The sequence below is a fragment of the Acanthochromis polyacanthus genome, chromosome 16, assembly GCF_021347895.1.
Source record: "Acanthochromis polyacanthus isolate Apoly-LR-REF ecotype Palm Island chromosome 16, KAUST_Apoly_ChrSc, whole genome shotgun sequence".
In the NCBI taxonomy this organism is placed as follows: Eukaryota; Metazoa; Chordata; class Actinopteri; family Pomacentridae; genus Acanthochromis; species Acanthochromis polyacanthus.
In genome coordinates, this window is record NC_067128.1 from 26,682,268 (window position 1) to 26,707,931 (window position 25,664).

General features: G+C 39.0%; 2 protein-coding genes across 4 annotated transcripts in view; one reads left to right on the forward strand and one right to left on the reverse strand.

The window, feature by feature from the left end:
• opn5 (opsin 5) overlaps nucleotides 1-15,511 on the forward strand; it is a 102,568-nt gene extending 87,057 nt beyond the window's left edge. For all 3 annotated transcript variants that reach the window (XM_051960673.1, XM_051960672.1, XM_051960674.1), the window contains 3 exons: nucleotides 1,997-2,331; nucleotides 2,427-2,668; nucleotides 7,613-15,511. In XM_051960673.1, the coding sequence (XP_051816633.1) occupies nucleotides 1,997-2,331; nucleotides 2,427-2,668; nucleotides 7,613-7,679 (644 nt within the window). In that variant the 3' untranslated portion in view covers nucleotides 7,680-15,511. The remainder of the gene's footprint in view (nucleotides 1-1,996; nucleotides 2,332-2,426; nucleotides 2,669-7,612) is intronic.
• ptchd4 (patched domain containing 4) overlaps nucleotides 1-25,664 on the reverse strand; it is a 189,900-nt gene that overhangs the window by 92,803 nt on the left and 71,433 nt on the right. The window lies entirely within an intron of this gene.

Here is a 25,664-nt window from a genome sequence, read left to right on the forward strand (position 1 = left end):
GAAAAGCACAGACATCCATTTTGGTAGTCCTCCTCCCTCTTTATTTGCTACAGCTGTCTCTTCCGGACTCTTTTCCTGCTTCGGCTGCCACAGCAGAACTCATTGAAGCCTGAAAATATGAGAAGCAAATTTACTGGACAGTTATTCACACTGGTGCTCAGGTTGCAGGTTGATTACTGCAGACAAAGCATAGTCCTGGAGCAGCATGTTTTCATTAGCACAATGTGTGAAAAGCACATCAAGAGTAGATGGGGAAAGGCTGGCAAAAACTTCATGAATTTCAGTGGTGCATCAGACCAGTGATGCATCAGCCTAGTATGCTCAGTGACCTCTGGCTATCATTCCTGGCCAGGCTGTTGTCAACTTATTTGAAGAGTCAGATCTGCACAATTGACAGAATATACTGTTGATAACCCTTATGAGTTAGCCTAGCCATGCTAGACCCATGTTCTGAAGGCACAAGGGTCTAGGCACGCTCGACAGGGAGGGAGGCGGGCTAAAAGGTTGTCTATCAAATCACTCTGCAGCAATTGGGTAGGTATACAACCAATCTGCACAACGAATAGGCTGCTCGAGCGCCGGAAATCAGAGGATGCGGTAGTTCAGTGAAGCCTTATTTATACAGTCAACGGGTGAAGCTCAAGTATATTACAGACATGTTAACAGAAAGATTATTCAGAGTCGGTGCTAATGGAGCTCAACAACTGTTGTCGTTTTTGTTGTCGACCCTGGCAGAGAATTAAATTCGTTGCCGTGGGTTGTCTAGCGCGGCTAGGCTACTTATGAGTGGTAATGTAATTGCACCAGTTTGGACAAATTTGAGCAGAGGTGTACCTTTTGTGTATTAATATAATTCAGAAATTTGACCGGCCATCTTCTCTGTTGTGAAAATCCAACAGTAACCCTTCCTCCAGCACATGCTTTGGCAACACAAAGATGGCGAGCAGTCCACAGCTCCTTTGATTATGTGTTTGTGCAACAGAAAGAGTGCACAAAGTGGGGCTGAGCGAGTCATCCTACAATGCTATAAAATTTGGCCATTTTAACCCACTGTCTTCACCAGCCACTTTGAAAGGCATATCATCATGTTTTTTTTTTGTAAATTCATCAAAATTACAGCATTATTCAGAGAAACAAACTGTGAAAGCAGAAAGAATTGTCAGATTTTCAACTCTCTGACAGTCCTTGAACTACTCATCTGTGACGAACTTTATCCTCGCTTAAAATCTGAATATTTCATCAAAATTAATTAACTCATTCATTCTGTTACGGTTTCGTTCAGGCTGAAGCACAGGAAAAGAAATGGAGCCTCGGGAGTGTAAAACAAAGGAATTTATTTTACAGAACAGCAACAACAGCAACTTTTGTTTTACTATGCCATTCACATCAAAACGCAAAGAAACATAGAAGTGCTCACATATGGAACTTAGCAGCTGACAGTCTGTACCAAAACTGCTGCCACTGCAAATGTAATACAAATCCTTTTTTCTTTTTGTTTTGCTCATGCAATATTGACAGTCTGTTCTTTAACAACAGATAATATAATAATAAAAAAAAAAAATCTATGCAATAAATTCCCCAGCTACTTGCTGAAATTGCAGTAAAAAGCAGATACAACTTACATCCCTCCAAGCTAAATTTTCTTTAAACACTCATCTTCTCTAAATGGCACATTGTCACCGCCTGACTGAAGTAGACTGTGCATTTGACAGATGTGATTAATGAGAAAGGACATGTTGCTTGAAGTGGAAAGTACACTATATACTGCAGCCTGATACAGTCATGCCATGTGTGACGTCTTCTATCAGGAATTTTAGAGGAGATGCAGTTTTTTGATAATGGTCAAGGGACAGAAATTTAGTTTGACAAGATTGATACGGTCCAAATACTGAGGAGGAGGTCATGTTAGAGGTAAAGTCATGTCTAAAAATTGGGGTTTTATTGTCTCTTTCACCATTTAACCATGATTCGTCCTATTTTTTTCTTTCATTCTTAGGCACATGGCTAAAGCGCCAGCACGCCTTTGTGTGCCTGGCCTTCGTATGGATTTATGCAGGCTTCTGGGCCACCATGCCCCTGGTCGGTTGGGGGAACTATGCCCCAGAGCCCTTTGGCACCTCCTGCACACTGGACTGGTGGCTTGCTCAGGCCTCCGTGTCCGGCCAGAGCTTTGTCATGGCTATCCTGTTCTTCTGTCTCGTCCTCCCCGCCGGCATCATCGTGTTCTCCTACGTCATGATCATCTTCAAGGTGAAGTCCTCCGCAAAGGAAATTTCACACTATGACGCCCGCATCAAAAACAGCCACAGCATTGAGATGAAACTCACAAAGGTGGGTGAGACATTGAAGGGAAAAGACAGAGAAAAATAAAAGACATGTCAGTGTGGAAATCTGTAGGCTGAATACTGTTTTGTGTCTTCTCCCAGGTGGCGATGCTGATCTGTGCCGGCTTCTTGATAGCCTGGATCCCTTATGCAGTGGTGTCAGTGGTGTCAGCGTTTGGCGATCCAGACTCGGTGCCCATTCCGGTGTCTGTTATTCCTACGTTGCTGGCCAAGTCGGCAGCGATGTACAACCCCATCATCTACCAGCTCGTGGACCTGAAAAACTCATGTTCGAACTGCTGTTTGAAGGTCATGAAGAAACGTAGGCATTTTAGAAAGTCAAGGTAAATCCAGTCTTCATACATACACACGTTCAGCCAAGTTAATATGTGGGTTTACTGCAGCCATTACAAGCTGATACTTTGTCTGCTTGTATCTTTGTTGCATTCTTGCAGACTTTTTCCAGCAAATCTGTTTACGTATTTGCTGTGAATGGTCAGCCCTTTAGTAAAAGTGGCTGAATAGATCTTTATCAATGACTGGATTTAGTTCATTCTCAGCACAGTGTTGACTCATGTTACAGCTCAGTGTCATAACTGGGCAACCAGAATATGATAAGGCAATATGCAAAACTGGATTCCAAGCTGAGGAAAGCAAGACAACTGTTCTGAAGCGCTTAGACACCAAGACCTCTGTGACTAATAGGTTATTACGCGCATTTTAACACAATCTTTAGTGTCTCAAAATTTATGATGCATTTTCCTCAGTGTGTACAATAAATATGTTTATCAGACTATACAAATGAACTCTTTGATCGTCAAAGTCTTGTAAAAATCACCAAGATAACACCACTTATCAGAGGAATAAACTGTAAAAACAATATAATAAGGACTGAAAGAAACCCCAGACTGGAAGAATTCGCAGACTTTCAAATCGGAAAACAGTTCTGAAACTACTCGTCTGGCATGTGCTTTTCTGTACAGAAAGTTAACGAGATCTTAGCTGAAATCATGATACTTCATCAAAATTACTTAATGCTACATATTTCATTTATAAAAACAAAGCTTTTGCACAACCTTTCTGAACAACACAAAAAGTCTGTGCACCTTGAAATATGGAGACTTTAGTCTTGAACTAGGCTGAACTGCAGGCTGTGTTTGCACAGACCAGATAGGAGGCAAGTATGGAAACAAATAAAAAATCAATACAGTAAAATATCCATCCATCCATTCTCTATACACCGCTTTATCCTCACTAGGGTCGCGGGGGGCTGGAGCCAATCCCAGCTGACTCGGGCAAAGGCAGGGGACACCCTGGACAGGTCGCCAGTCTGTCGCAGGGCTACATATACAGACAAACAGTCACTCTCACATTCACACCTACGGGCAATTTAGATTAATCAATTAACCTCAGCATATTTTTGGATTGTGGGAGGAAGCTGGAGTGCCCGGAGAAAACCTACGCATGCACAGGGAGAACATGCAAACTCCATGCAGAAAGATCCTGGGCCTGCCCCGGGATTCGAACCGGGATCTTCTTGCTGCAAGGCAAAAGTGCTAACCACTACGTCCACTGTGCAGCCCCCCACAGTAAAATATCTACATCATATTTACATATAGTATATATGTAATTTTTCAGAGCCATAAACTACAAAATGAGCAAGAATCACTGAATGTTAAATTTTATAATGGTCATTGATAAAATGTGTGTTTTATGCCGTTCTGTAGGTAAAATAAATTAAATTGTGATGTTTAATGAAATGATTTGTTTCTAAAATCTTCGTTTAAAAAGTTGGCAAAACTAAACTGTTTGCCCAAGATTCTGTAAAAAAACAAAAACAAAAGCAAAAAAAAACTACACTCCATGAGTAACTCAGCTGCAGCCAATCATCACATGACAAAAAATTACCAACTTTTTGGCTGAACTACAAGCTGTGCATAAACAAAACAAGGGACAAGTGTGGAAAAAATAGAGCAATTAAGGACAATGTAGAAAATAAAACATTTTCAAGCTGAAAAAAAAAAATTAAATGCAGCGTGTTAAAAAAATGTATACAGAGAAGCAGAACATACATTCAGCTTAATGAAATGTCTTTTTAGAGCTGATGTGCAGAGTAGTGTGAAGAACAGTTGTAATGGCTAGAAAAATCTAAAGTTACATATCTCTAGTCTGAAGAGTCTCTAGTTTTTGTTTAAGTATTGGTAACATCTCTGGGCACTTGGAAAATGTTGTACATGTTAATTCAGTTTTTTTTCCCAGTTTTTGGACAATATATAAAATCTGGAAATTCCACACTGGATTCTTTCTGTGTGGAGTTTGCATGTTCTCCCTGTGCATGTGTGAGTTCTCACTGGATACTCCAGCTTCCTCCCACGTCCAAAATCATGCTGAGCTGTTGATTCTGAATTGTCCGTAGGTGTGAATGTGAGTGTGATTGTTTGTCTCTTGTGTATCCCTGTGACAGACTGTTGACCTGTCCAGGGTGTCCCTGCCTTCACCCTAAGTCAGCTGGGATAGACTTCAGCCCCCGCAACCCTAATGAGGATTAAGCAGTGTACAGATACTGGATGGATGGATGGATGGATGGATGGATAGGAAATTCAATGTTAATGATTTATTGTATGAGAACTGTGTCATACTGCACAAGACATTTCTGAATTCTACTTCTAGCCATGGTAGAGTTGTTTCCGTAGAGATAATATATTGCAGTGAAAGATGAGTGTGCAGTGAGTAGAAGTGTAACAAGAACAAAGAAAAAATACCCAGAAACTGTCAAGTGATTGAGAGGGTTAAATAAGGTACTCGACTGGGTGAATGCACAGACAGTGGTAGGACTGGGCTCTTATTTTGAGGGGTTCTACCACGATGGTGCCTCATTCATTTCACCAGAAGTGATCAATTAGATCAGAATCCACCTGAGCACCAACAATCTGACTGAGCTGGCTGACATCCTCCTGGCATGCAGGAAATCACACTGCAACACTCAGAAAAACTGGTGTTCTTGTTTTGAAGTTTGCATGTGGAAAATTCCTCTTGGGTGAGTGTGTATCACATGAGCCACAGTTCAGCCTTCACTGAGAAACCCGGAGAAAACCCACACATGCACAGGGAGAACATGCAAATTCCATTCAGAAAAGATCCCAGGCCCAGGCCGGGATTTGAATCAGTGATCTTCTAGCTGCAAGGCAAAAGTGCTAACCACTACGACACTGATAGCACAGACAGTCATGTAAAAAAATAAAGTCATAAAAATCAAATGAATAGAGTTTAGTCTTTTTTCCCACTAGGAAGGATGTTGTAAACATTTAAAGAGGAACTTCGGTTTTTTTCAACCTGGGGTCTGTTTTCATATGTCATTTCATGCATGTGAGTGATGGAGAAATGAATTTTCGACATAGCTCCAGTATTTAGCCAGGCAGGCAGCTTAGCAGCTCAGCTAGTGAAAAGTATTGGGCAACTTGCCCCCCCGCGTCAAAGTCCGCCCTAACATGCTTTTTCCCCCCACACTGACCGGCTCGGATAGTCTCAATGAGTGTCCCACAACATACTAGAGATGAGAAGTGAACGAAAACTTCCACATTACCTGGCGATCGCTCTTTGTTGTGGTCTGTATCCAAATCTCAGGACGCTAGAAAGCAAATCTCGTTCTGAAATCACGCGAGAGCTTGCGAAATCTCGATTTCCGAACGAGATTTGCTTTCTCGCGTCCTGAGATTTGGATACAGACCACAACAAAGAGAGTGGTGATGAGTCACTTGAGGCACTTAATAATAATACACTCAAGTTGCATTGTGGTTTCGATGAAGTTGAAATGTGCGGAATTGAAATGAATGATTATACTTCTGAAACATCCATCTATCCATTCTCTATACACCGCTTTATCCCCACTAGGGTCGCTGGAGCCTATCCCAGCTGACTCGGGCGAAGGCAGGGGACACCCTGGACAGGTCGCCAGTTTGTCGCAGGGCTACATATACAGACAAACAATCACTCTCGCATTCACACTTACGGGCAATTTAGAGTAGTCAATTAACCTCAGCATGTTTTTGGACTGTGGAAAGATCCCAGGCCCACCCCGGGATTCGAACCAGGGATCTTCTTGCTGCAAGGCAAAAGTGCTAACCACTACACCGACTTCTGAAACAGCACTCTTTCAAGCACCCTTTATGTGAGGGTATGAGTGTAAATCAGTGGAGTTCTGCAATCTGCCCAACTGATCAAGTCACATGATGATCCATGTGCATAGATTATGAATGTAAAGACTTTAGCAAGTTGGAACAGATTTAGATGAGACAGGGATAACTGGATTTTTTTTTGACTTGTCGGTGTACAATGCTGCTGAACAATGCGTGTGGCATTAATTAGATACCAATTAAGGCCCCATGCATTGGCCAATTATCATAGCTGATATTTTGCATTTTTCTCAATTTTCGATATATATTTTTATTGGCTTATTTCTTATAAATTAAAGGTGCTACTTCAGGTCTGATGCAGCATCCTCTGTCTGTCGTAACTTTTTCGTCTCAGAAATTTCTCTCAAGCAGAGACTGAAAAAACGGAACATGAAACACAAGCTGTTGCCACAAAACAGGAAATTTGTTTCTCTCACAGTGGACAAGGCTATGCTAACAGCTAGCGGCTAAGTTAGAAGGCAACCACAAATTAACCTGAAATATATTTGGTAGAACAGTACTTAGTGAGATATGGACCTCAGTGGGCAATAAATATGATAGAACAGAAAAAGATTAAGAAAATAGAAAGCCTTCATAAACAGAGGGGAAAGTATAAATTTAATTACTTACGTTTCTATGTCACATAGTCAGTTATATAGTCACCCTTGTTAATGAAGAAGGCTAATTATGAATGACAGGTTCTCTGCTAGCACATGCTGTTAAAACATGACCCTTACTGGTTCAAAATAACGGTTATTTGTCTTTTTTGATCACCAATAATTGGCTTTGGTATCAGCCTTTAAAAAGAAAAATAGTCATTTTGGTTCATGCTTAACCTTATTCACACAATTTATGCACAGTGTTTTGAGGCCAGTGGGACAAAAACTACTTTTAGCTGCAGTAGCTGAGGTGACAGTGACACAAATTGCAGTTCTGAGTCACTAAACTGTGGGACAACGCTATAATGATGACTGATGAGCTCTATTTTTGTCATGTATTATGACTGAGTGAACATTATATGACTCCTAATGAGGTTTACATCAAATTGTTACCCTTGTGTGTTATAAAACAAAGAGTTCCCTTCCCATGTTTCATGCCATTTTCATGTCCTTGCAGGTTTTACACCATCTCCGGCTCATTAAAGGACACACAACCAGTCAAAGAAGCTCACATTGAGATGTGACACAAAGACTTTAGACTGTGTGACCTCCTTACCTCTTCAGCATTGGACAGCTTGCCTTTTTCCCTGCCCTCTGTGCCCTACACTAAACCCATCACATGCTGCCTCTCATCCGGTGTGATGTCATCAACCGCTCATCCTCGCTGCCGGTGTTTCCCGAGTCTTGCATCTTGGTCGCATATCTGTGTGCTTTTCTCAGCTCCCAGCATCCTCTTCCTCGGAAACGCATCTTTTCCACCCGAGGCTTTCCTTAATCTGTGGATTTGCGTTGTTTTTGCGGTGGTTACGACATACAGGTGATGTGATGTGTCAGTTTCTTGACTTCATATTTCAGTATTACAGACACGCCAACACTGCCAATGCTACGAATCAACAATGTTCCGGCAAGACGACTTGACCCGAAAACTCAAAGTTTCCAACCAAAGTCAATTCACATCTTGAGCTTTCTTTTTTCTTTTTAATCCAAAGCTCGCAAAAGTTGAAAAATGCTACAAAATTTTCAAAGGTTATGTGTTTTCAACAAGATTTTGAAAGCTGAACTGCAAAATTAGAAACACATCTTGTGAGCCACCTCAGATTAGGTTTGGGTGTATATGTCAAGCTCAGAGTTGTATTTTATTGTTTGTACAGGCTGTTGTCTTTTGTAGTCCCACACCTGTTTCTTGTATAGAGTAGATTTATTAATATAATATCAAAAGGCACTGGATCACACTTGCTTCTGTTCTTATTAGCTGTTACACTGCACAGAAGATGTTACGCCACTTTAATCAGTGAAATGAAGGCTGTGGCCTTGCATTTACAGAATGTCAGCATTTTGCAGCATTGATGAAAAGCTATGTATTCCAGAGATGACTCATTACAAGGTTGTGACACTACCAAGAAAACAAACACATAAATATTGAGTGCACTTTACTTTCCATTCGGTATGCACTGAGGACGCTTTCTTGTGACACTTTTATATGTAGTATATTGTTGCAGAGAAGTGGTAATAAATGTTGCATTTACTTAAAGAAACAACTCCTTCATATTTCTGTCTTTCTGTTGGTGTCTACAGTTGTGACCATGAGCACAGGAACAAATATGGTTAATTCAGGGATCATTTTAAATGTATTTATTGTTGGTTTGTCTTTTTTTTAAGAGATAAGCTTATTTTCTGTCTTGCCGAGAACAAGACGAAAAGATCTCCTGATCTCTGTTAAGTTTGAAACTGTAGCCAAGAAACTGTTAGCTTAGCATAAAGACTGGTAGCAGATGGGAAAGATGAGCAGAGATATCTGCAAAGTTTAAATATAGGTTCTTCACTCAAATTAAAAATTCTCACTAACAATTTATATCGTGCTTGTTTAATCCATATACAAACTAAAAAATAAAACATGAAAAGTAGCATTTTTTGTGCGGAAATTGGGTGGCTGAGCACAGACATTTTCACTTTCTGTTTGTGGATTAAACGAAAAGATGTTATGCGTTCATTAGTGAGATTCACTGGTGCTGATGGAATGAATTCTACCCGTCTATTCATTACCAGTTCTTATGCTATGCTACACAGACAGCAAGAGATGGTCCCACAACATCACCTGCAAGTTTAAAAGCTATTTTAAAGCATTGTGAGAACATTTATAGAACAAGAAGGAGTCTAGCTGAAATGTCGTCTATCAGCTGCTGGATGTAATTGAGCTAGCACCACTGAGACTTGCAAACTAATCTGCTAGCATGTCTACTGCCAGCTAACCAGGCATGTGGGTTCTGTAAAGCATCTTGAGACAATTTGACCTGTCATTGGCGCAATATAAATAAAATCTGATTTAAAAATTGAACTGCTGGTTCTCTAATAATGAAACTGTTATACAAAAATTGACAAACCTTTTAAGTTTAAGACCTCCGTCAGTGTGGTTTTCAAAATATGCCTAATTTGAGCAGTCTATCGGGAATCTCTGAAAGATCTTTTTATCCAACTCTTGGCAAGAAAGTAGACGAGCAAATTTCCAAACTAGTATTATAATTTTACTTGGTTGAGTGTTTTCCCTTTTGCACATGCCTTGGGCCTCATTCATGAAAATGTTCTTTAACTTTGTGTTTAATGTTCATGTATGCACATTTCTGGAATGAAGATAAGCAATATTCAAAAATGTGCTTCGCTTGTTCATGCATGTCTGTTTTTGCACTTTCACTCCACACCACTGTCAAATTGTTTGATCCATTTTAATATCACCGCAAGGGTGAAAGAAGGGGAGACAGATTCTCTGCTGGTATACAGAGAACCACTTTAGTGCTCAGAGAGTTCAACGGCAGGGTCATCTGGAAATGAAGTGGGTGGAATGGCAAGAATCCTGATTGAAGTCCCAAAGAAAAAAAGCCAGCTCGTAGCATCAGGGTAAATCACAGGTCAGGGAAGACACGATGAAAGTGGAGGCAAACAGATGAAGACAATGTGCTAGATGAATGACTGCTGTCTAGTGCCAAATGAAAGTCCTTGATTACAAAACAATGTTAATAACACTCACGGAAATGTTGGAGTGTGATCATCATTTCTGAAAACACTTCAGCAGGTGAAGTTCATTTGTCAAGTGAACTTCAGAGGCCACTTAATATTACCACATCAGCTTCTCCTCTACAAGTTTTGCTGCTTGAATCACATCTGATTATGCAGACTGTTTAGTCAGAGCATCTAAGCTTTTAAAGGTCAGGAAAAGTCCCCTGATTTTAGCTGCTCAAACCTCAAGTTCTGAATAAGACTGAATACAATCTGAACCCATTCAGGGACCAGAAGTGACATCTTTTGTGTGATCCATTGAAGAAAGTTTGGCATTTTGAGAAAAACACAAATTTGTGTTATGACTCTATTCAAAGCTCTAGCTGAGAGGCATTTACAGTCAAGAACAAAAGGTTACATTCACTTATATGCCCAGCAGACTTTGTCATATTTCCAGCAGGCCTCTAAAACATCTGTGAAGAACCAAAATGTCTGCTTTTTGTGACAAAGAAGCTTATGTTTAAATGAATTCAGTAATAGAAGTCACTGGAAACTCAAGATTGTCTTGATATACATGGTCTTTACTAGCCTAGCTGCGCTAGACAACCCACGGCAACGCATTTAATTCTCTGCCATGGTCGGTCTAGTTACCCTCAGTAAGCCTCGAGGTTGGATTCTCCTAAAACTGGCCGACGAATCACCATGAAGTGTAGAGTCACAAGGCGGGCGTAACTAAGTGACGACAGAGGCGCGACGATTCTGACAGAAACAACCGGAAACAACCATAGAAACAAGGATAGACAAGAAGATGTCTGCGCACAATAAACAATTATCTTTCGACTCGGCTTTGGCCACATCCCTTAACCCCTTAGTTCCTGAGCCCTGTTTTTGAGGCACCTACTCTTAGTCCCTACAGCCCCTGCCGGCGGGGGCTGTAGGGACTAAGGGGTTAAAGATTTGAAGCTGTTAACATGTCTGTAATATACTTGAGCTTCACCCATTGACTGTATAAATAAGGCTTCACCGAATTCCCGCATCCTCTGATTTCCGGCGCTCTAGGAACTACGTCAGCCTATTCGTTGTGCTGATTGGTTGTATACCTACCCAATTGCTGCAGAGTGATTTGAAAGACAACCTTTTAGCCCACCTCCCTCCCTGTCGAGAGTTCCGAGAGCCTTGTGTCTTCAGACCTAGGTCTAGCGCGGCTAGGCTAGGTCTTCACAAGTCTATGTGAACTTTTGTTTGTGACTATATCAGAAAGACCAAAGCTGTACTTCAGAGCAAAGTTAAGGTTAGAGAGAGATCACAGTTATAGCAGATGAACAATGGCTAAGGTAGTGAAAATATGCTTGGTTTATGTTAAGGAAAGATGTCTATAATGACGAATACTAATACAACAGTTCTTGCTTATCTGTCACTGGTGGAAAACTCAAGCCAGACGCATTACAGGCCCATCCACCACCCAGAACTCCTTTTAAATTATATTTCAGGTCTCTGGAGTCGGCAGAAATATCTCCTTATTGTGAAAGTACAAGTTAGCAATAGAATTAAAATCAAGTTAAGGCAAGAGGAATATGTTAACAGGAAAGCAGACTTCACTTCAACAAGTATCCACTCCAAGCCCTGGAAACTGATTCCAACTCTTTCTGTATAGGTGTTTTGAATTATTCAACCATAGGAGAGTTATTTTTTCTCTGTTCCCTTGAATATATCTGGTTATAAATATATCTCCCATTGTGCACAATGTTGCAAATTCATGCATAAATGGTTGGCAGAATCATTTTTGTCTGTATTTTTGCATCAATATGGAGAAGTACCTGGATTTTTCAGGCATTCCATTTCTTGGATTATCTAAATACCAGCAATCCCATTTGGTTATTTTATCCGTAAGGTTTAACAAACAATCAAACAAAATAGTCTGTTGTGGTTATATACAAAGGGTTAGTACCGGACAACATCGGAAGCAAACAGCCAAAAATTAGTAAGACAAAGCAAGCAAATAAAACACAATTGCATTTTCTGGTGAAGTGGGACTTTTTCTTGTCAAGTGATGATCTATTTACTGCTGAATGCTGGCATCACTGGTTTGCTAAATCCTTTGTAAACATGCCACATTGAGCCTCTTTTGTTTACCACCATGTGTCAGCACTCAGTGCTGTGCAGAAGCTGAAGCCTTGAAAGGGTTGAACACGTCTTAAACACCTGCCTGGTTTCCATAATGACAGCAACACGAGAAACTCAGGCCCTTCGAGGATTCTCCAGCAACCCTTAAGTGATAATTATCCTTGCAGTCTAAATTTATCCATCAGTTGTGCATGTCTTGTAGTGGTCATTGCTTGTGTTGTGCAACTTCCGTTGTTATGAAAGGATGAATTTCTTTCCTTTTTTTCTGCTTTAACCACATCTAGCGTATCTCTTTAACAATGGATTTCCGCTCATGTTTTGTCAAATGCTACATTTTGAAGCAAATGCAAAATGTTTTAAGAGCTGTTAAGAGTCAAACAGCATGAGTTTTGGTCAACTTGCATCATTGTAAGAAGCTCACTTATGTGTTCAACCACATTTTTTTTTCAGTGGATTTATAGCAATTCTTTACAAAATATGCAAAACTTGTGAGGTAGTTTGTGGTTTTAGTCAAGTTTGGAAGAAATGGAATGTTTATGTCAAAAACTGCAACAAAAAAAGAGCTGCTCAACTCTTACATGGACAGTCCTGACCAAATATCAGCAAACACAATGCTTAAGAAAGTCTACCATTGTTTTCTATGCGTCGTCAAATTTGGCACACCTGGGACTCCATACTGGCGAAGGCCAATAATAAAGGTTAAATACTCAAAGACACATGGATTACATAATCAAATGGAGAATGTTTTCTGTTGTTGTTGTTGTTGTTGTTTTCCAAAAATCTACCCATTTCAAAAAACATTTTATGGAAACTAAACACTTTTGACACCTGATGTAATCCAATCCAATGACAGAGAGGGTTCAAATGAGGCAATATTTTGTACAGTAGATATAGCAGACTGCACTGTATTTTTGTATTTTATTGTATTTTTGTATTTTACACAATACTAGATCAGTTGCAGTTTAAAGAAAATATATTCTTATAAAAAATATCCTCTCGAAGGAATTCAAAAAACGGTGTTTGCTGCAGGGCTATTGTGTTGGATTACATTATTCCTTTGCTTTGTCTGTCCAGGCCTTTATAACTCCCCGCTTTCATTTAAATGCATCATCAAGAAGTAAAATGTTCTGTGATTTAATATATTTCCTTAAATTTATTTAAATACATATAAGAACTCTGTTTTGTTTCCTGCTCCCTATGTTGGTGAATCAAAATGATTTGTCATGTGATTTCACTCCTGTCTGTATAAGTTCAAATGTAGAGTCCAGTTTTCCAGAAAGCACATTGTTCAAAATCAGGATTGATCCAGCTGATGCTTATGCACAGAGGAAAGCGTTCCAAATCAGGCTGCTGTCTGCATTTTTTTTTCTCAGTTCATGTGTGAAATCTTGCAGGTCCAGTTAATAATGATAACTATGAATTTAAGTCGTAACGTTTATACAGATGAAAAATGTGAAATGCTGATGGTAGCGTCTGGTCTGCTGTTAGATGATGGCGACTACAGTGGTGTCTTCTTTGGCATCAACTTGAATCTCAGGTATCAGTTGTTTTGGTCTGTTTCTAGTCTGATCTGTGAGGATGTATGTAATGTAAATGAATGCTGTTTTTCATCTTTGTTTACAAATTGAATTGCTGCTGTGCATTCATTGTATGTCATTTCCATTTGATCTAAATTCTACAACCTGTATATTCAACTACACAGAAAACAGCAGTATTACTTCTGTCAGAATTATTTAAATTCAGTAAAAGATATGTCAGTATTAATCTATCATAAAATATTAACACCCTGATATAAAAGGCAATAAACTGTCTAATTTTTTGCTGCTCCATATTTCAGGATTTGATCGTTTAACTTGTTTTAGGCTGTTTTATATAAATAGCTAAATCTTAAAATACTTATTTATTTACATGAATGTTTTCAATTGTCAAATTTTACTAACTCAGGTTAGTCTTTACTTTCCAGAAAAATTGTCTTATGCCTTTTGTATTAAAAAGCAATAAAAAAAAAAAGAAAACCTGAGCCCAATTTAATACCACAATACAGTTTTTAGCATCATCCTAGCCATTAATGTGTATTAATTTACATCTGAAAGTAGTCCCCGACAAATTAACTTTTTACTCCTGTGTACAAAGATATCAATTTAGAACTACAGCGCTTTGCTATTATTGGAAACTACACTAAAATTTTATTTATTTATTTATTCAGTATGCGATGTGTTAAAGATTTATATCATCAGGTTAACAACTAGGCCAAATGCTACAGACACGATAGGGAATTTCAGTTTGTTGAGAGCAACTTAACACTGGAAATTTCTTGTACCAAAACTAGCTTGTCGCTTGTTATTTGCAGTTTTTCTATATAATATCAATTTGAAGAAGACAAACTACTGGAGTCAAGTTGCAGTATAGCTACTAAGTGACAAAACAAAGCCACATAAATCACGACAATATTCAGTAGCAAGTTAACAAAGATGAAAAACAGCATTGAAAAATCATTTTTAAAAAATGTATATATCTCTACACTATATTTATGCTTCATGGGTGGATTGGAATTTACAGTGATGGTATCTGCAGGCTTCATTAAACACATTACTGAGTAAAAAAAAAAGCAACTTCAACTTAAAAACTTTATATCTCCTCAAAGCACTTTTTTGTAGCTTTCTATTTTGTGTATTCATTACACCAGTGGTTCTCAACCCTGTTCCTCAGGACCCACTGTCCTGCATGTTTTAGATGCTTCCCTGCTCCAACACACCTGATTCAAATGATCAGCTCGTCATCAAGCCTCTGCAGAAGCCTGATGACGAGATGATCATTTGAGTCAGGTGTGTTGGAGCAGGGAAGCATCTAAAACATGCAGGACATGGGGTCCTGAGGAACAGGGTTGAGAACCATTGCATTACACCATGTCTCTGTCACAAACTGTATTTTCGAAGGACTATTTCTAAATTACAATGCAAACTACTATTTATACACCACAAAAGAAAAGTGACATCAAATTTGGCTTTTTCTGTCTCCATATATTTTGTCCAGAAACCTCACAAGTGGTAGTAAGAGTGTGCAACAAGTCTGTGTTGACTGTTCTGTACTATTGTTGTCTGTTGGAAGTAGCACGTATTGCACACAATTGTTTCTATCACCGATTTTGTATGGAAAACATACAGTGCAGCACTGCTTTGCAAATCTGTTGTGTTCTGTAAAGTCGTGAATGAAAGTGCAAATAAAGGACAATGAACATTTATTTAAATGTGTTTTCTCCTCCTGGCATATCTGACAGACCTCCATTGAGTCAGACCTCTATGTGAATTACTTCTGTCAATTTTATCACTAATTTGAGTTATATAGAGTTTAGCAACACCTTTACCTTGCAATGATATAATTTATTCTTTAACATTCACTTGCTTTTGACTTGATTACACACAGAAGAAAAAAAAACAGTCTTTGGGCTACATACACACGTGGACAAAATTGTTGGTACCCCTCAGTTAAAGAAGGAAAAACCCACAATTCTCACTGAAATCACTTGAAACTCACAAAAGTAACAATAAATAAAAATTTATTGAAAATTAAATAATCAAAAACAGCCATTACTTTTGAATTGTTGATTAACATAATTATTTAAAAAAACAAACTAATGAAACAGGCCTGGACAAAAATGATGGTACCTCTATAAAAGATTGAAAACTATTTGACCAGAGTGACATGATTAACTCAGGTGTGTCATTTAATTGACATCACAGGTGTTTCCAAACTCATAATCACTCAGTCTGCCTATTTAAAGGGAGACAAGTAGTCACCCTGCTGTTTGGTGAAAAGGTGTGTACCACACTGAACATGGACAACAGAAAGCGAAGGAGAGAATTGTCCCAGGACATCCGAAAAAAAAATTATAGACAAACATCTTAAAGGTAAAGGCTATAAGACCATCTCTAAGCAGCTTGAAGTTCCTGTGACAACAGTGGCTCATATTATTCAGAAGTTCAAGACCCACGGGACAGTAGCCAACCTCCCTGGACGTGGCCGCAAGAGGAAAATTGATGACAAATTGAAGAGACGGATCGTTCGAATTGTATCCAAAGAGGCCAGAGCAACCTCCAAAGAAATTAAAGGTGAACTCCAAGGCCAAGGTACATCAGTGTCAGATCGCACCATTCGTCGTTGTTTGAGCCAAAGTGGACTTCATGGGAGACGACCAAGGAGGACACCACTGCTGAAAAAAACTCATAAAAAAGCGAGACTGGAATTTGCAAAAATGCATGTTGACAAGCCACAAAGCTTCTGGGAGAATGTCCTTTGGACAGATGAGACCAAACTGGAGCTTTTTTGTAAGGCACATCAACTCTATGTTCATAGACTCAAAAACCAAGCATACGAAGAAAAGAACACTGTCCCTACGGTGAAACATGGAGGAGGCTCAGTAATGTTTTGGGGCTGCTTTGCTGCATCTGGCACAGGGTGTCTTGAAAGTGTGCAAGGTACGATGAAATCTGAAGACTATCAAGGCATTCTGGAGAGAAATGTGCTGCCTAGTGTCAGAAAGCTTGGTCTCAGTCGCAGGTCATGGGTCTTCCAACAGGACAACGATCCAAAACACACAGCCAAAAACACCCAAGAATGGCTGAGAGAAAAGCGTTGGACTATTCTAAAGTGGCCTTCTATGAGCCCAGATCTGAATCCCATTGAACATATGTGGAAGGAGCTGAAACATGCCATTTGGAGAAGACACCCATCAAACCTGAGACAACTGGAGCTGTTTGCTCATGAGGAGTGGGCCAAAATACCTGTTGACAGCTGCAGAACGCTCATTGACAAATACAGAAATCGTTTAATTGCAGTGATTGCCTCAAAAGGTTGTGCAACAAAACATTAAGTTATGGATACCATCATTTTTGTCCAGCCCTATTTCATTAGTTTGTTTTTTTTAATAATTATGTTAATCAACAATTCAAAAGTGATGGCTGATTTTGATTATTTAATTTTCAATAAATTTTTATTTATTGTTACTTTTGTGAGTTTCAAGTGATTTCAGTGAGAATTGTGGGTTTTTCCTTCTTTAACTGAGGGGTACCAACAATTTTGTCCACGTGTGTATACACTGTCAGTCAAAAGTTTGGACATACTTTCTCATTCAGTGGTTTTTATTGAATTACTTTCTACACTGTATAAAAGAACACAAATGGAATTATGTTATAAACACAAAAGTTAAATTTGGGTAATGCAAAAGTTAATCTTCAGTCTTAATCTACAATGTAGAAAATAATACACTATCTATCCATCCATCTATCCATCTATCTATCTATCTATCTATCTATCTATCGATCTATCTATCTATCTATCTATCTATCTATCTATCTATCTATCTATCTATCCATCCATCCATCCATCCATCCATCCATCCATCCATCCATCCATCCATCCATATTCCCTTTTCAATGAAATACAGAAAACAAATGAAAAACAATAAAAAATTACAATATTTTTATGAGATAGTCCTTTCTGATTATTTCCATTTTTAAACTTTCATTGATCAGTTCACTTTTTTACGGATTATACCCTGAAAAATGACCTCAGTGTTTATCTGGTGAGTTTTAAATCATATTTGAACTTCAACACAAATGTGCTAGCTGCTACCGTTTTTGTTGGGCTAATTATATAATCCAACATAACTGCATTCATGATCATACATACAGTTATGTTGTATGTGGACACTGCATGTTTGTTTGTTTATTTGTGTAATGAATTCAGCCCCTTTGTTTCTATTAAAGAAGGATGTTATAGCAGCAGATTAATGTTCATACTTTCTGAATGAGATCTTCATTCCTCATGTGTAGTGTTCAGGTGTCATGCAACATTGCATCGCCCTGAATTGATACATTGCACACACAGTTCCCTGAGGAGTGGCTTGACCTGCAATAGCACTCTTGTAAAGCTCTTATTCTCCTCGGTTCTCAGAAGTGAAAGCCCTCCCGGCGGCATTCTCTGTCTATTCTGAAAAGCCTCTCAATTAGTGATAAATCTGGCCAAAACCAGGCTTACTGTTCAAGTAACTGATCAGGCAATACCCAATCAATCGACCCCTATTGGCGACTGGGGATGGAATGTTTGAACATCATAAGAATGATTCAGTTGAAGTCTATTTAAATGCAAGTCTCTAATTACCACCAGCCCCGTGACACCAGTGACTAATGCGGTTTAGAAAATGAAAATTAGGTTAAAGGGAATGTCCTCATTTAACTCCATGTTTAGGAATGTGCACTTCTATTAAAACCACGAAAACAGAGCAGGCAGTGTCGGTTTATTTTCTATTATGGACTGACACTGTCCAGGTTTTCTCAGGTTGCCTTTTTTGTTGTTTTTAATGAGTCAAACAAATTAACAAAGCAAACAAATGTTCAGACAAAATAGCTCTTCTGTCGATTTGTTTGCATTTTTCTCTGCTGAGAAAAAAACATAACTTCACATCATTATACTAATGGAATCATATCTCCCTATGTATGTCCGTGTGTGTTTTGTGTCTCTCTGGATCGCTACTTCCTGTTTTATTTGGAAAATTCTTACTTTTTTGTCTTTACTTCTCTTGTCTCTGATTGGCTGCCCTAGTGTGATCTTTTCCAATCAGTAGTCTGAGTATTTAAAGTCTAGCCTTGCTCTTTCTTTCTGTCTGTTTGTTTTCCCAACGCCTCATTTTTCTTGTCTCCTTTCCCCAGTTTTCCAGTGTTCTGCTCTTTGCTGTTGAGTATTTTGGTAGTTTTATAGTTTTTGCTTTTGTTCTTGGGACTGTAGCGCAAAGGTTTCGAGAATTCATCAGCTGCCTTCTATTGTAACTTGTTTCCTTCTCTGGCAAGTTTCATTTAAACAATTTTTTTTTATTGTTTGACCTGTCTTTTTGCCATTTGTTCTTCTTTCTGGTTCTCTTTTTTTCTTCATTACACAGCAAAAATCACAGAAAGACAGCTAGCGAGACAGCTAAAGTCAGAGGAATATGTCAGCTGAAAGCTAGCAGCTACCAGATACCTGCTGTTGGCCTTAGCCTAAAGCAAAGTTTATTTTTGCCTCGAGCAATCTGTAATAAAAACAAAAAACATCCATTTTAATCAACTGAAATTTTGGTTAGTCAGCCTTTGTAAGGTTTGGTCAATTTCCGCCCGAAATTTCTACTGAGATTTACAGAAAGTAAATTGAATGCTGTTCTTGAACTGTTTGGAGTACATGCATGGTTGGGGTCTCATTTGAAAGCTGACAACCTGAATTTTCACCCAGTGCAGTCAGAATTACTCTAGGTGCTACTGGCACAGAGTATTTCATGTTGGCACACACTGAATTAGGATGAATTTTTTTTCTCGCCTACATTTTTTCCCTAATAAAACACCTGAAAATCAGTGTGGCAGCACTGTAAGAGCTTGAAAACACGATATTGCAAAAGCCTGGGGTCTTACATAGTTCAGGTCAAAATTTCAGAGCAATACTACAAGAAATGAGTGTTTCACACATGTATTTGTACTGATATGCTCCGCCCCTGTCAATGTTGGATACACTCTTTATACACTGTGCACACTCTCTACAGAATGGTATAAATTCATTTTCACTTCATTTTCCACTTCATTTTCATTCCAAAAACTCATAAAGAACTCAAAAAATCACTTCAGATAGGCTTCAGTGTCGATCACACACACAGATTGAGAGGAATACAGAGAAACAGCAGGTGGAGCCCGGAGCTCACGAATGAAATATCATATAAAGCCGCTGGCAGAGGCGGGATTTATATTCAAGCCATTCAGCAAGCTCATTGGCTACCAGGCCTGTCAATCTAACGTTTCCTCCGGCGTGATTTGCTGAGAAACAAGTCAATCAAGTGATGTAATCGATATCTGTCAGACTCGGCCATGGTTGGCTATATCGCCGAAGTAGGCGGAAACGAGTCACCTGATTGGTTGAAGTCCGGTTTGAAGCGGTCGAGAAGCCTCCAGTATCCATTTTGAATCGCGAACAAAGAAAATAGGACCGTGTATGATAAAGTTATAATAGAAAGATGCAGTGAATATGAAACGCACAGCGCCACCACGCGCCGCGTGCACGCGCACGGAGCCGATCGTTTTCTGGATTTTTTACCTATTTCGAGACATGTTTTGGCCAAAGTATTATACTGGATTGTTTCCTCTGGATGGCTAAGCTTGGGTTCTGGCCGGTTTTTGTGGATTATCTTCTTTTATGACCAGAAACGAGCGTCCAAACTGCGTCGACAGGTGAACTGTGCACGTTTACATGACTTGTTGTTTGTTGGATAAATGTGTTTATATTACCCGCTGTGGTAATCACATCTGAAAGTGGTTTATACCGGCGGATTCATGAGAATCTCAGCTTTCTATGTCTGTATAGTGTTTGTATAATCGCGTTTGCAGTGTCCTTCTATTTAAAAAAAAGCGTATACCGATAAAAAAAAAACGGCCCGCCCGCGGGCCGGCGTGCTTTAACGGGCAGCAGATCAGCAGATAAGTCAATTCTAAGAAGAAAAAAAAACTTAAAGAAGTGTTGAAATGTAGCGTCACATGGGATGACTGAATTCATATGTAATTGGTCTGTGTGTTTCCTGAGCTGATAACCAACGACGTAAACACTGGACAAGCTGTGCTGGGATAATAGAAGTGACCCGTGAAAATTAAAATGTCATTACAATTTACTGATTACAGGTCCGGGGGAACCTGTTGACCAGCCCCACTAGACACCGGCCCACCGGGACAGTACCCGATATGCCAGATGGCCAGTCCACCCCTGATAGGGGCTCAACAGCCGGAGATTACTCTGGTAGGACGGTTTCAAATCAGAGCTCTCAGGGCAATCAACGTAAAGGTCATAGAAATTAAGTCTGAAGAGGACATTTCCTCATCTAAAGCAGCAAAATACTACAATAAAAACAGCACATCAGCATCAAACCACTGTATGTTGAGTGTGTACATAAAAAGACCCTTCTCGGAAAATCACTGAACCATGCAGTCTTTAGTGACACAGTGGATGCTTCCCTCTAGTGGCCAACCAGGTGAAAAACATAAATTCATTTTCATAACAAACATTTCAATATGATTTTCCTAAAAAAAATGCTTTTCAACAACAGCTGAACAATAAAATAGAATTAAATGGGTCAAAATTATACTAACAAAGCTTGCATGGGATTTATGGATTTATATTTTTAATGAAGGCAACATTGAAATCAAAAGTAAACCGTTTAGATAATACACTTACACTTAGCTTATCCGTGTCTTGGAGTTAATAATATTGATAATGGTGATATAAGATGATGATGACATAATGATGATGATGTATAATAATAATTATAATGATGATAGCATATACAAATAATGATGATATACCGGGCTTTGCAAAAGTTCTGTTACACTCGGTTTCATGACCTTTAGAGACGTTTACATGTCGGAGTGAAAAATTCCATTAAATAAACTGAAAGTTCTACCTTATAGGCAGGTGTCCTTAATACAAATTTTTTTCTCCGGTGAAGTTGTATCAAGATGGAAGTCAAAAGATTTGAGATATCTGCTCTCCTTCGTGCTGAACATCAGCCGGATGACCGTCCACAGAGTCGCGGAGAGGCTAAAGAATGGTGAAGATCTTTCAGGTCTTCACCATTCTTGAAAGATCACTGAAAGATCTTCACCATTCTTGAGCCTCTCCGTGACTCTGTGGACGGTCGTCCGGCTGATGTTCAACTGCTTGGCTCTGTCAGACTTGTTGTGGCCAGCATGAAGGAGAGCAGATATCTCAACTCTTTTGACTTCCATCTTGATACAACTTCACCGGAGAACAAATTTGTGTTAATGACACCTGCCTATAAGGTAGAACTTTCAGTTTGTTTAATGGAATTTTTCACTCCGACATGTAAACGTCTCTAAAGATCATGAAACCGTGTAACAGAACTTTTGCAAAACCCGGTATGATAATAATAATGGTATGTTATAATGATGATGATAAGTGTAAATAATGTTCAAAATTTTTGATGGAACATAACAAAGGGATACATAAAATATTCGTCGTAATAAAATAAAACAGAAAAAAATTTGCAAGTCTGAAATAATTTATCTTATTTCAGCAGGGTACAGGGGGTCTTTTTAGAATAGCTTGCAAGAAGTTGTAGTACTGGTGGTAATGGTAAGGATTTTGATATTAATGGCAATTATGCAACACGGACTGCAATTGCCTGTCCTTGTTTTTGGTTTTTGTTTTTTTTATTTGTTTTTTTTTAATGTACCCACTCACCAGCTCAACTGTAGTCAGTAGCTTATGTCCTGAATAAACTGAACAATCAAACGGCTGAGCACTGAGGATCCACTTGGGGGAGCAATTGCTCTTCTCTTGAAGTTGTAAAGCAGCTCAGGCTGAAGGATGCAGCTTCAGCATCCTGAGCGAGAGTGATAACAAATATTGGTTATCACGCTCTGAAAATAGAGCCAGAGCTTTCTCTCCCTTCAGTGATGGAATATTTTTCCATATTTGCTCTCTGTTGGGGGGAAACATCACGAGTTGCTGAGATTTCAGGAGATATCACAGCCATAAAATGATGCTCTTCCCAGTGCGCCATGTGCGGTATCTTCCCCCCTCCATTCACGTGTTCCTTTTTCTCCCTCCCCCTTTCAATTTCTGCAATATCTGCACCTAGAAATAGATACTCCACCCCCCACATGTTTTCTTGTCTTCCTGTGTGGGTGGGAGATTAAAAAGAATAGGACTGGAGATCACACTTGAGTATATGCAGCAGCTCTTTAAATAAACAGTGTGGACTTGCAGGTAGGGGTTGACGACAGGTGAAACAGGCCTCTCTCTGAGCACTTGTAGTAGCAATCGCAGCAGTAGTAGCAGAGCAGGAGGCTGGAAGGATGATAAGCAGCAGATAAAAACCAGGCATCCATGAATATTTCATTTCCAGAGAGATGCAGGCAGTAGGAGAGGGTGAGAAGGAGTTTGTTAAAAAAAAAAAAGTGCCAGATTGAGGAGATTCATCTGCTATCTCTCTCTTCTCGTCTGCTTGTTACTGCTTTTTTCACCTTCCTTTCCCTGTGCCAGATGGACTATTTTCATTATCTGATTGGCTTTTGTAATTAGTACCGGTGAGCTGCCCTGTAATGTAATACATTTAGATGAGGGGATATCAGCCCTGTCTGGACTGATGTCAAAAATGACAAAATGCACACAAAAACAAAGAAGACAATTCCTCACAAGATATCCCTTCATTCTGTGTTTTGATGCTAAAAGGAAGCATGAAATCTGAAGTATTGTCTTCGTTCATATGCTGTTTCTGACGGCCACAGCGTGATTCCCATCATTCATTGACAATCGTCTGAATTTATATACAATACATACATGTTTATGTTTCATTTTTTGTTCTTATCTAGTGATGTTAATGTTTTTTTTCTCAATTAGTTGCAACGTAATCATTTTAAAAGGCAGAAGATGGGGAATTGGAGATTGCATGTAGTACCTGCTTGCACCACCAGGTGAATCATTTTCCTCTGAAATGGAGTTACAAGTGTGTTTACTGACTGCCCATAAGGGTAGCATGTTTTACATGCACCTCCCTGCTATTTACCTGCTAAATGTGGACAAATTCTGCATCATCAGATGGTAAAAAGGTGTCTAGCATCTTAAGGAACTATCAGAAACCGATAATGCTGAGTCTACACGAGGATTTTCATGCTATTGCTGACAAAGATTTGAAACTGACATGGAACAGCTGTAGCTGCTAACGGTGCTAACATTCAGGAGCAGCAAGACCCTAGTTAGATGCCTCCAACAACAGTCAAACAAAAGTGAAGCATAAAGTATAAATACATTTTAAAGTTGGCAGTAAATACTGAGATATTTCCTGGACTAATGTAGATGCTGCAACATCATCTGTTCCAGCTGAGCAGCTGTTTCCAGCAGCTGGACTGATGTTAAGTACAGTAAATGCATTACTAATCATGTAGATCAGCTAGGATCTTTTTTTTTTTTTTTATGAAACCGCTGTGGATATTTTACTAATGTTTCAGGTTATTTACTGTGGAAGCTTGTTTATCATATAACCTTTTTACTTTATTTTTTCTATCTGTAAAACTGTTTCAAATTTGTAATCCCAGTTCAAACCATTATATCAAATACAATTGTTCACTTTCCATATGAGAACTTCTACTTTTATGAGGGGAAGCCACTAAAACTGATGTCACTCAGGGTTAAAAGACTAACTGACATCCGTTTACATTTGATAGAAATCTCACAAGTTTGTGCTTGTGTGTGCCACACACAAAGACATGAACAGCTAAATTCCTTTGGATTTTACCTGTCTTTGGACAAGTGGTCAAGGCACCTTCATTGTACTATTTTACTTGAAATGTAGTCATCCATAATGGCTATTCCTCAGCAGGTGATTCAATCAAGTGTTTTCATTTAGTTAACTTACCCGATATATTTTTTCTTTTGTTGGAAGGAAAGTTTTTCTACAGAAAGTTTGAACAGACTTGAGTTAAATGTCTTTTGCGTTCAGATTTGTCTCAGAAAACATACAAAGAGAAAAGTAAAAGCAAGTGTACTTTTTAAAAACTTGAAGTAAGTCTTTCAATGTGCAAATTATTCAGTGATGGGAATAAGTATCACTGTTTGGTTACAAACTGATTCTCTTGCAAAGCATGCAACATTAAACCCTTTATGTTTCTCTTTTATTACTCAGCGCTGTGTCGTGTTAGCACATTTTTTTTATCCTCGCTCAGAATGATACCGGTCACGAGTTTAACTTTCATTAATGTTCGGAAGCTTTGCTGAGTGTACAACTGAACCATTTCAGCACTGTCCAACTTACCACTTTTCATTCCATTTCGCACTTTTACACACAGACACTGCCCGGTAAAACCAGTTTCTTTCCCTTCGTCAAAGAGCAGCATCTCTGGAGTAATTAGTTAATTTGCTAAAGGACACATTTATGGCTGTAGTTTTTCTAAAGCCAGGAGCAGCTGCCGATGCTAGCTTTTGTTTCACTGCACCTCTCTTAAGATGTCAAATTTTATTTCTTTGCAATCTTATGATTAATCAGGTAATGGATACTGGTTGCAGTTTCGGCCTCTTGCTGACTAGAGTAAAATTAGGGTGTCTTGCTCGGTTGTGATTGCATCAGCTCCTGTGAGCCTTATGTTTGCCTGCACTGTCAGCTTTACTAGGCCTGGCTGTCTCTAAAAGGCAGCAGTGAGATAGAAGCAGTAAAAGAGACACTTATCGACAGCCTCATAATTGCTATAAGAGGTGCAAAGAATAGGAACCACACAAAGATGTCAAAAGCATTGGTTTAGGCTTATTTCATTAATGACAAATACATTCAATTCATCTTATATTTACTCAACTGCTTCTTCTTAACAAGATCTGGA